At 36.9% G+C, this 12,949-nt stretch overlaps 1 protein-coding gene across 1 annotated transcript; it reads left to right on the top strand.

Annotated features, from left to right (window-relative positions):
- Positions 1 to 9,045: 9,045 nt before the first annotated feature.
- Positions 9,046 to 12,731, top strand: LOC124899507 (nucleolar protein 58-like). Its single transcript, XM_047414407.1, has 4 exons — positions 9,046 to 9,154; positions 9,620 to 9,726; positions 11,160 to 11,448; positions 12,622 to 12,731. The coding sequence occupies exons 1-4, from the start codon at positions 9,046 to 9,048 to the stop codon at positions 12,729 to 12,731; spliced, it is 615 nt and encodes a 204-aa protein (XP_047270363.1).
- Positions 12,732 to 12,949: the final 218 nt, after the last annotated feature.

Below are 12,949 nucleotides of genomic sequence, written 5' to 3'. Positions count from 1 at the left end.
TCATAGGACCTTAACTGATGAACCTGCCACCTTATTAAGGACTGGGCTTCCCCATCTTACCGAACTACATTATCCCTTCATGGGAGATACCTTTATGAATACTATGTCCCTAACATCAAACTACAAGTCTCTACGTCTTACATCCGCATAGGACTTTTGTTTACTCTGGGAAGCCTTAAGACTATGCCGAATCACCTTCACCTTTTCCATAGCCTGATAAACCAAGTCTAGACCGAACAAATCTGCCTCACCAACCTCGAACTACCCAATAGGAGATCTACACCTCCTACCATACGATGCCTCAAAAGAGGCCATTCTAATACTAGAATGATAACTATTATTTTCAACAAACTCTACAAGAGAAAGATGCTCAACCCAGCTACCACCATATTCAATCACACAAATGTCTGAATAGTCCTTTCTTGTTTGCCATCCATCTATGGGTAAAAAGGAGTACTCATACTAACCTTAGTAGCATACCCCTTCTGAAATGACTGACAAAGGTCAGATGAAAATAGCGTACCACGATTAGAGATAATAAAAATAGGAGCCCCATGGAGCTTCACTATCTCAAAAAGATACAATCTTGCATAATCATCAACCAAAAAGGTTGTCTTCACTGGAAAAAAAGTGAGCATACTTTGTCATCCTATCCACAATGAACAAAAGAGAATCCAATTGATTTCGAGATTGAGGAAGACCGGCAACAAAATCAATGTTGACCACCTCCCATTTCTATTTTGGAAATTCAATTTCTTGATACAACCCTTCGGGCCTCACGTGGTCAACTTCCACTTGTTGACACACTGCACACTAGGACGCAAAATTAGCCACATCCTTCTTCATACCATTCCACTAATACATCTCCATGAGATCAGGATACATTTTTGTTGAATTGGGATAAACAAAGTAATTTGATTCATGTACCTTAGCCAATATCCTTTCATGAAAACCATCAATGTATGGAACATATAATCTTCCTTGGTACCACAAGGTACCATCACCGCTGATCTCAAATAAAATTACCTTTTACCCACCTACGTCACCCTTGATTTTCATCAAAACAAGATCTAGAATTTGTTTCTCCTTGATCTCTGCACCAATAGGCGACCGAACCACTTCCTGTACCAATACCCTACCATCCCTGAAGTCTAGAATTTTAACCCAAGATATGCCAAACGGTGAATATTATTCACCAACTCCCATTTTTGTTTTTCTATATGAGCTAAAATCCCCATGGACAACCTTCTTAAGGCATCTGCAACAACATTACCCTTACGTGGATAGTAGTGAAGCATTATGTCATAGTCCTTGAGAAGCTCAAGTCATCTCCTCTACCTGAGATTAAGCACCTTTTGAGTAAACACATACTATAGACTTTTATGATCCGAGAAGATATCCATATGCACTCCATACAAATAGTGCTACCAAATCTTCAATGCAAACATCACTGCTAAAAGCTCTAAATAATAAGTACGATAATTCCTCTTATGCACCTTCAACTGCCTGGAAGCATAGGCTATCACCTTACCATATTGTATTAAAATACAACCAAGTCCCACCTGAGATGCATCAGAAAAAACCACAAACCCCTCATTGCCTTCAAGAAAGGTCAAAACCATAGCCGAAGCTAGCTTATCCTTCATTTTCTCAAAACTTCCGTCACAATCATCGAACCACAGAAATTTTACTTTTTTTGAGTCAACCTAATCAAAAGTAAATTTATAGAAGAAAATCTCTGCATAAGTATCCTGTAATATCCAGCCAAGCCCAATAAGCTCCAAATATTGATTGGAGTAGTGAGTCTAGGCCACCTCTTATCCATCACAACCTTTTGTAGATCTACCATGATACCCCCATTAGAAATAATATGACCCAAAAAAGTGAGAACATTCAACTAAAACGCACATTTTAAGAACTTAGCATATAACTGATGTTCCTTCAAGGTCTACAACACCACATAGAGGTGATTGACATGATCCACATCAATCTTAGAATGCACCAGAATGTCATCTATAAAAACAATGACAAACAAATCTAGAAATTTGAAAAAACACTATTAATCATATCCATAAACATTATCAGAGCGTTGGTCAACCCAAATCACATCACGAAGAACTAAAAGTGCCCATACTGGGTATGGAACAGAAAGTAGGCTTAGGAATATACACCTCTCTAATATTCAGCTGATGATACCTGAATCTAAGATCTATTTTTGAGAAGAACTTACCACTTTGCAAATGATCAAACAAGTCATCTATTCTTAGAAGAGGATACTCGTTCTTAACCGTTACCTTATTCAACTACCTATAGATAATGCACATTTGAAGAGATCTATCCTTTTTATACACGGATAATATTAGTGTACCCCACGGGGATACAGTAGGATGGATGAAACCTTTATCCAAAAGATCCTTAAGTTGCCCCTTAAGATCCTTTAACTCAGCCAAAGCCATCACATAAGGAGAAATAAATATTGGATAAGTGTTCAAAACTAAGTCAATACAAAACTAAATCTCCCTATCAGGAGGAAAAATAGGAAGGTCATCAGGAAAGACCTCAGAAAACTCATTCACCATCAAAACTAAATATAAAAAAGAACTTTTTGAGTTGGTATCTTTAACACGAACCAAATGATAGACACACCCTTTATAGATCAACCTTCGAGCTCAAAGATGTGATATAAACATTCCCTTAAGAGTTAGTGAACCACCCTCTCACTCAATATATAGTTCAACAGGAACCTAAAAATAACCATACCGGTCGTTAATTTAAAGACACGTGGCACAAATGTAATAATCCATACCCAGAATAACATCAAAATCCACCAAATCTAATCTATAAAAATCCACCAAAGTCTCCTTACTACCACCAGATACTACACACTGCCTATAGACTTTTTTAGCAGCAACAAAGTCTCCTACTAGGGTAGAAATAAACAAAGTATCTGAAATAACCTTAAGATTAAAACCAAAATATTCATCCACATATGGGGTCACATAAGAAATAGTGGACCTTAAATCAAGCAAGCAATACACGTCATAAAAAAAGAGTACAACTACCAATCATGAAATCAGGCGATGCCTCAGACTTTTTTTGGGTAGAAAGAGCATATAACGAACTCTGACCTGTGCTGGTGCCTAAAGCAGAAATAAATGTAGAAGTCGCACCCTTTGGTGCAAGAGCAAATGAAGAAGAAACTAGAACCTTATTTTCTCCTAACGCAACCTTACGAACCAAATTATTTCTAAACATATGGCTTAGCTAACCACATTCAAAGCATTTGTCCCTCTTCTCATCATAAAAATCCAATGTAACTAAACACAGAATGTACAAGAAGGACACAATGAAGCCTACTATGCTCTACTAGCCTGAGATAGGCACCCTGTGCCCTAAAGTTATTACTACCTTGCTGACGCCTATCACCAGACGACATCAGGTAAGGAGCACTAATTATGGGGAAAGTACAAGAACTCCCCCACTTCTTCTTCTTCAGCCACTTACCCCCATCCCTTTCACTTTATTATTGACCACCTTACTCAAATAACCTAAATTTTTACCCTACCTTTCCTACCTATTGGATATGAACAATCAACCTTGAGATATCCATGTCCTTGATCAGCAATGCAGTTTTTCTTTTAAGGATCAACTCATGAGATAGTCAAGAGGAAAAATTCCTCATCCTGGTCCTTATATTAGCGACCATTTCCAGAGCATACCTAGGCAAATATTGAAACTTCAAGGCATACTCCTTGACCGATATCTTTCCCTATTTTAGATCAATAAATTCTTCTATTTTTGCTTCCCTCAGCTCTTGAGGAAAAATGTATCAAAAAATCTATTAGAGAAAGTTTCCCATAGAGAAGACTCATCAACCTCACCCCTCGCCTGTTCCTATTTCTCATACTATTAGTATGTCATATCCTTTTGCTAGAATGCTAGAAACTCTACCCCTTCCACATTTATGGTATGCATAATCCTGAATATGTTTTCTATCTCATACAGGAAACTTTAAGAATCCTTATCCACCTTAGCACTAGTAAAGTTTAGGGAACTCAGCTTCATGAATTAGCTAACCCTTGTGGCCTTAGAGGATGGGAATCCAAATGCACCCTGCTCATCTGAGAAGCCACTAACTGAGCAATCATAGAATCAATTGACAAAACTACACATTCTTCACATCGTCCTAAGAAGGATTAGAAGAAACTAGTGGTACTCCAGAATAATTAGGGTCAACACCCCTAGATCGAGTGTGGGTCCCCAGCATAGGACATGTCCCATCAATAGTTTTCTTAGTTGGGACAGAAGAGTTTTCATAAGCTTCAAATCATTGAGGCTTAATCTAAAAAGTGAACAAACAACAATTAGAAAAAACCTTAGACCTTGACGCTTAAAATGGAACACAAGAAGGAGAAATATTCCAAAATGCCTTGTAGCCTCGTACTTATGAGTGTAGTGCACTACACACTCTTAAAAGAGATTCTACTCGACATGGATTTGTGTAATCAAAATTGAACATGAAGCTAAAGATATAATACTAACTCAACATGACACGAACTAGGGCCTTGTCATAATGAGTATCTCAAGTTCAATTGAGATCGAAGACCACCCCTAATTCCTACCCTAATCAACAACCATAAACCCTGTTTTAGATGAAGTCTAAGTTTGTAGCAGTATAATGTATTATTCTAATTCTAAACTCTAGGATAGGTCTATAACCATGACCAACCCAAAAAAGTCAAACAATCTAATACCAACCAATATCCATAATCAAACAAATATAAAATTGAGTTTCTGTCCATAACATAATATAAAAGGATGGAACAATCATAAATTTAGTCAAATAGTATCATCTCTAATACCAATGTCAATACTAAGGCTGACACAACTACTGACACTACCCATTCAAACTCATAGTAGTTTCACAAAGCCTCTAACCAAAAGATAAATAATATTCTGTTGGGACATGCCCCCAACCATAACCAAAACCAATTTCCATAAAATAACTAAAGTACAAAAAGATGTCCATTATATAAAATGGAGACTTTTGGAGTATGGAATCTTACTACTTCAATCCAATAACTGATCCAAAAATTTATCACTGAGCAAGAAGAGAAGGATGGCATGTTCCTGGATCGCGTTGGGATACGAACGCCCAAAAATAGGTTAGTAGGTGAACACTAGCATGTACTCAAGATAAGGATAAAGTAATACCAACCTATAAAACCAAACAAATTACCATATTCAGAAAAATCCATACTTATATACATATATAATCCACACCGAGAAAGGGAATCAAGTTTAGCATGCATTTAAATAATTATCCTGGGTATGTGTAGATTAAGCATCCTAGAACCACCCATAGGCTATATGGGTCCAGTGTGACCCCCAAATGGGCCCCGATGAATGTAGCCATATGAACTGGAGATACCATAGGAGTAAGGTATTCCCAAGTACCCTTTACTTTCTATTATGCATATATACAAGTGTAACTTACGGGATTCCTATGAACCCTATATGGTTATCATGACCATTACTCATGTTGGAAATCTAGTGTCCATCCATTGGACTCACACCTTTATTGTTAGATATCACATCCATACATTATTACCAAATTAAAACAAGTACCCCATAACCAAGACCCCTAATCCATTTATTATTAACCAAGGCTATTAGTAGTGGTATCGCCATATTAACTATAACTTTCAACCATTGTCCTTATCCAACCTTTTAGAGGAGAAGGTATTTCCAAGTACCCATAAATTACATTATTTAGTTGGTTAGGGGATTCCCATATACCCCACAATTATTTTCATTACTTAGTTTGCTTGGGGGATTCCTTTGTACCCCGCAAGTATTTTAATTAAACTAAACATTATTACTATGACCTTACCATTTGGCCATTCCAAACCATTTAGACCATTAATACCATTAAGGGTTCCATTACCAAGTTATACTAAGAAACAAGTTTTATCAAAAGTCCAATAATATAGTAAAAGCATTCTTATAGGCATTATATCAAACATGTTGAAGGCATAGAGTTTCCAAAACCAATAACCAATTAACCATTCACATGCAACCAAGTGTTCAAACCAACATGATAATATACAAACCACAAGTAAAATATATGGGAAACCATAACCAACCATTATAATAAAAAACCCCAACATATATTTTAAAATCAAAAATAAAACAACAAATAGGTCATGAAAATATTTTATAAAACATACTTTTAGTTGGAACTAACAATGAGGAAGGAGTATCGTTCCTTAGATTATGAAGATGATGGATAGAAATGACCTGTACAAACCCCAAATTTATTCTCCATATGAAACCCTAACCTTTTTTACCCAAGAGCCTTAGAGATAATTTGAGAGAGTTTGTAAGGGTTTATGAAATCTCAAATAAGTTAATGGAAGCCCCGATATGTGAGTAAATTCTAACACATTTTATGATTTTAGCCATGAATAATTGTGATGTCTTAAGTAACTTTTGTCATAGTTGATTAATTTTACTTTAATTTGGTAGTAAAAGATATGGTGCAGGGGAACCAATAATAATGAAAGCAAAAAGATTGAATTCTAAAGCAAATAAAGAACAAGTGTGGCTGATAACATTCATAATAAGTCCTCAGCCTAGTGATAAACTATTAAGACCACCGTCAAACTTAACTAGAGAATGGGAGTTGAAGAGAAGTTGTGATGATATTTTGTGACAAAGTGTCAGGATCATCGTCAGCGTTAGGCAAAAATTATAAAAAGGGAAGAGGAGCAGATGACACCATGATATGTTGTCAGACTTCTGATATGTTATCATCCACATCGTCAGGTTTAGGCGAATCTTGTCAATATTAAAGAAAATTTGACGCCATTCCTGATAAGACATCAGGCACCCTTGATAAGGCATCACCTAATGGAGTCACCTGTCCAAGAAATTTACTTAAGTTATTATTTTATTTCCTTAATTAGACTCAATTATAAATAATAGCTTTTAGGGTTTTGTAATTATCATTAACATATCTTCCAATATATGTTATGCACAATCCAATACGCTCTAGAACATTATTGTTGAGAGAAGATTGTCATCAATAATTTGGGAGTTTTGTATTAAGATTCAGTTTATGTTACACTTGTTGATTTTCATCATCGTTGTAAGTTAATCTACCCAACTATGAATTCAACTTGTGTACTTGTTTATTGCATCATGAGTGGATAAACTCTCTTAACCTAAATTATGAGATCTAGGTTTAGGTCTTGATAAGGTGCTAAGTAATTAAGATTCAATAGGTGGTAGGATTTCTTGATAATTTTGAAGCTTTAATTAATGTCTGTTGGTTACAAATAGTAGACACATCTGCTTTGATTTTCTTGAGAAAGAAATCAAATATAGGAGGAAGTGAATTATTAATAGGGACTCGTAAATACTTCATTTTATAATCAGTGTTGTAACAAGGTTGGTTAACCTGAGGTAAAATCTAGGCAATGAATAGAAATTCCCTAAGTCCGAGAGGATTAGGAATTTAATGCTTAAGTAGGTCGAGAGACATTTGAGCATAACATCGATAAAGATAGCTAGTTATCCTACCCACCATGAGAATCTTGAATAACATTTAGCATCTGTCATGTACCATAAGCCCTAGTGAACATAATTCTGGTTATTTCATAAACTCTTAATTACAAACATCAAAATTAAAGTGACAAACAATTATTCGTGAAACTTAAACCCCCTGTTTTAGGAAATGTTAAACTCAGTGAATTAAATGGCAAACAACTTGGGTTCACACCTTATTCCCTGTGGGAATCGACCCCAACATAGTTGGTATATTGAAAACGATTGCTTACACTCATTAAAGAGTGTAATTTGAGCGTTATAAAAAATGGCTCTACTGCCGGGGATTATGATTGTAAACTGAAAGTTTGTGTGCGCTAATTGACTGTTAGTTAAGTTTTATAGATTTACATTTGTTTGTTATTTTTCTAATTGTAGGTTCCTTGTTGTTTATGCCAAAAACAAGGAGTTCCAAAGAACTGTTATTACCAATTAATATGGAACCGCAGCTAATCGAGAGAATGGCAGAAAAGAAAGAGGTGGACAGACTGGCAGCCTTGGCCAGGGCTCATGTGAATGTACAGAATGAGGGTTAAAAAGTATGTCATCCGAACCATGATGATGAAGACTTGGGTGATAAGGAATTACTGAATCCTTAAAACACAAGGCGAGCAGAGCAAATTGTTTTACCAATGTAGCAAAATTTCAATAGAAACCGTCCAGTCAGAGTAAGGTATGGTCAAAATCCTATCTAATATGAGGTTGATGATGATCATGAAGGAACAGATGAAGCAGGTGCAATGGGTTCAATCATTTCTCCACCGTTGGCACCTAGTGCAAAATTCAGCGTAATAAGTACAATGATTCAGCTACTGAATCTGAATGGATTTTTCGGTGGCCTACTTGGTGATATCCAAAAAGGCACTTGGTGAACTTTATCACCATCTGCAAATCTTTTGATAATCTAGGAGTGAGCTAAAATGCAATCCGGTTGAGATTGTTTCCATTATCTTTGTCTGGAGAGGCAATAATATGGTTAAATAAGCTTACATCTGATTCCATCACCCACTGGAGGGATTTGAAAGAAGCATTCCTAGAATGGTTTTTCCACCCTCTAGAAGGGTACAGTTGAGAGACAAGATCATCAACTTTAGACTACTCCCTACCAAAGCTTTGCATGAGATATGAAAGAGGTTTAAGAAGAAGCTAAAACAGTGTTCGAACTATAATATGATGGACATACACTTGATGGAGAGTTTGTACAGGGTTCTCAACTCTGTAACAAAGCCGATTATAGATAATGCTGGTGGTGGTTCATTTGTTTATCTGTCTTTTCAAGATGACTCAGATATGCTGAATAGGATGACCAAATAGAGTCGGGCTTGGCATACCAGGGATCGTGTGGTAGCTATCCCAACTGTTTCTATGGGAAAGAATGTAGAGTAGCACAGAAGAGATGAGGAGCAAGACCAAGATATGACATTCCTAAACACACAGATGGACTTGTTTGCCAAGCACTTGCTGTCAGGCAAGACTAAAAAGGTCAAAGCTATGGAATCTCAGTACACTATGGCTACTAATATAGATGAGGAGGCAAACTATGTGAGTAATTATAGGGGTTTCTAAGGCAATAGCCAAGGGAATCAAGGTTGGATCTTTTATGAAAAGCTTGACTATAAAGATAGGGAGCAAGGAAACTGGAGAAGCAATAATGATAAGAGTGGTTTATATGTCCCTCCTGGAAGTCGAGATGTTGCACCAACTAGCTCTGGAAAGATTTCCATGGAGAACATGATGGAAAAATATTTAAAGGGAGTTGAGGCTACCAACTTGGGGGTAACTAATATGAAGAGTGAATTCTCTACCCTGAGTCAGTTGGTTAGTTCATACTCTACTTCAATCAAGAAGTTCGAGCAGCAGATAAGCTAGCTTTCCATAATACTAAACTAAACAAAAAGTGGTACTTTACCTAGTAATATGGTTCAGAATCTGTGAAATGATGGCTTATATATAGAGATTACCACTAGGAATGGCAAGATGTTCCTTGGCCCATTTGTGAGTAAATCTGTAGATAGTGAAGTAGTTGTTGAGGAATCCAAAGAAAGTATTCTAGTGGAGTCTGAGAAGCTGGATAGTTCTGTTGATGCTTCGGATAAGAAAAAAGAGAAGGAAGAGAAAGTGATGTTAAAAACTATTCCAAAACCACCACCTCTCTTTCCTCAATGATTGAACAAAAAAGTTGATTATGAAAATATCAGCAAATTCATGGCAATGGTCAACCAACTGACAATAAAAGTACCTTTGGTTAAAGCACCTGATAAAATGCCAGGATACGCAAAGTTCATAAAATACCTTGTAACCAAGAAATGAAAGGTTAGCCATGAGTCACAAGACAGTATTCTCCATTGTGGTGCTATCTCTAAAAGGTCTTTAGTGCAGAAAAAGGCAAATCTGGGAGCAATTACCATCCTGTGAACTATTAGTTCCTTGAAATTCACAAAAGCACTATGCGATCTAGGAGCCAATATAAATCTAATGCCACTGGTTGTGTAAAAAAAATTAGGCCTGGGGGTTCCTACCCTGACAAATATGTGGTTGGTAATGAAAGATAGGTCTGTGAAGTGCCCTGTGGGTATACTACACGATGTTTTGGTAAAGGTACCTGATTTTATTCTGCCTGCTGATTTTGTAGTATTAGATTGCAAGGTGGATTTTAAAGTGCCCATCTTCTTGGATAGACCATTACTTGCAACTAGGAGAGTTCTAGTAGATATGGAGTTTAAAAAGCTAAAGTTTAGGTTCAATGACAAAGAAATACATTTCAAAATACACTCATCCATGATTTAGCAAAAAAATGAGTGTTTTCTCAATCGTTGATGTCTTCTATGATGATGGTAAAGTGGTATCAACAGGTTGACTTGGCGAAGTCTAAGTAGTTAAGATAACCAAGTTGTGTCGTGATAATAAATTAGGTGCTATTGGGAGGCAACCAAAAGTTTTTATGTTTAAGAATGTGTTTTTACTATTATAATTAGGATTTAGTACAAAGAAGGTGAACAATGAGTAGGTCAGCTGAAAGGTCATGACGGCATCTCTGATAAGCCGTCACAATAGTGATAAGCTATCAAAAATATCATTAGATAGGCCAAATTGAGGTAGTTTTTGTAAACACTGATGACATCACTGATAAGCTATCACACTTGTGATGAGGCATCATAAGATGTCATGAAGAAGACCTTGAATGCATTGCTAAACCAAATTGGGCCCATTTCAGAAAATACAACCCGACCTACAATCGAACCTTCTCATATTCCCAGCTATGTTATTTTTTTTCCTTCTTTAGTTTATTTCATTCTTTTCTTAGTTTATTTACTTACTTATTCAAATTAATTTCCCTAAGTTAATCAAGAAGAACAAGCTCCCTTGTGTATGGGTTTGAAATTCAAAATCAAGAATTTTTTCCTACTCCCTTTTGTGCGTGTAATCATATTAAGGGCTCCCATCAGGAACCTTATAATGGCACCCAAAGGAAAGAGTCTTCAGCTTACCAAGAAGGAAGAACAGAAAATATACGTTGGAAACTTATCAACGAAGAGTCTGATTATGAATAGGATGAACCTATGCTCAGGAAGCAAAAGAAGAAACAAAGCCATAAAAAATTTCCACCACCCCCACCAGTTGAGGTGGAGGATATTAAGGACGCTGAAATAGTAACAAATTCTGAGCAGGAGGCATCTGAACATTTTGAATATGAGCAGCATGAGTTTGAACATGCTGAATCTGAAGAAGAGAAACAGGAAGGGTCCAAGGAGTCTGAGTCTAAGGGAACAACATCCGGATCCCCATCCACTGAACAACAAGATGATGAAGAGTTTCTATCTCGGGGAAGACTTATCAAATGTAAGAACCCTAAAGTTTGAGATAATGCTAGATGGAAAATTTTTCAAGCAGAGGACATCTTCACTGCTGGGCTTCACAGAACTGATAAAAGAAGAGCTAAAAGGCTGATTCAGGAATAAAAGTGGATTATTACCCAAGGGTTGAGCAGGTACTATAAAGTGGAACAAAAGTTCCAAGAGTACGGCTTGGAATAGACCACAAAAGGGGGGCTCATTTTGCCCTGCACTGGTCTGGGATTTTTATGCAAACTACCAAGCTCAGTTTGAAAATATTTGTAGACCAGGAGAAAGAGTTACAGACCATCCCCTAGTGGATAGAGTTTAAGTAAGGGCGTAAGGGTTGATGTGTCAATCATAACCATCAATAGGTTCTTCTATGGCCCCAACTTCACTTCTCAGGCCACTCCACCATCAGTCTATGCTTGGATTAAGAATCGCGTAAAACAACGTCCGTGGTTAGTTAACATTATAGCCGAAGGAGAACCATCATGGGTGACAAACCCAAATGAAAGAATCTGTAAGTCCACTTTGACTCAAGAGAAAAAGTTTTGGTAGGGTATAGTGCATATCTGGTTGATGCCCAGTGATGGAGACAATATTCTGGGTGATGATCGAGCTATGCTAGTAGCAAGAATGGTGCCTAAGATCCCCCTAAATTTGGGGGAAATCATTGCTGATGAGATGAAGATTAGAATATCCAAAACCGACATTGCTTATCCTTTTTCTTATCTTATCACAGAGTTCTACCTAGCTGATAATATGACAAAGATTGCAGGAATTAATGATAACATTCCTGCTCGAAATACTCATAACCCCATACAGTATGGTGAAAATTAGCTAGGACTAAGACTTGATAGAGGTGCAAGGGTAGCAGCAGACCCTCTAGTTATAGATGCCGGTTCAGCACCTACTATAGAGGTGCAAGATTCTAAGACTACACACCCAACTTCTTTAGTACATATAGGTTTAGTGCTTGAGAATGAACCCAACCCCTCAGCTCCTAAAATAATAACAGAATTTGTAGTTTATCTAATTGATATAAGAAAAGTGGATAAACAAGCTAAATTGTATAGGGCACAGTTACATGCCTTTGCCAAACAGTTTCTTGCTATAGTAGAAAGGAGAATCAAGGATTCCCTTGAGCCTTTTGTGACATTATTTGAATGGGTTATAGATTTGTATAACCAATTTGATGCACGGGTAAAAGATATATCAGGGGCTGATCTTGATAAATTCAGAGCGGCATTGGACAAGGTAAAGATAGATATTGGAGTATTGCAGTAGCATCAATTTATGGTGCCGATAGGTCTGGATGTGGATAAATCTAATGAAGAAATTCCAATACATGACCTCACTAGAGATTCATCAAAGAAAAAGAAGAAAAAAAGGAAAAGAAAGAGTGAAAAGAAAGGTGAAAAAGAAGGCCAAAAAGAGGAATTAAAAAGCAAGAATGGAGCCCCTAGCGGACAACGAGAAATGGGAGGTAGCCATCTGAGCTAGGG

Source organism: Capsicum annuum, chromosome 6 (genome assembly GCF_002878395.1).
Source record: "Capsicum annuum cultivar UCD-10X-F1 chromosome 6, UCD10Xv1.1, whole genome shotgun sequence".
NCBI classification, from domain to species: domain Eukaryota; kingdom Viridiplantae; phylum Streptophyta; class Magnoliopsida; order Solanales; family Solanaceae; genus Capsicum; species Capsicum annuum.
This window is presented reverse-complemented; position numbering and strand designations above follow the sequence as displayed.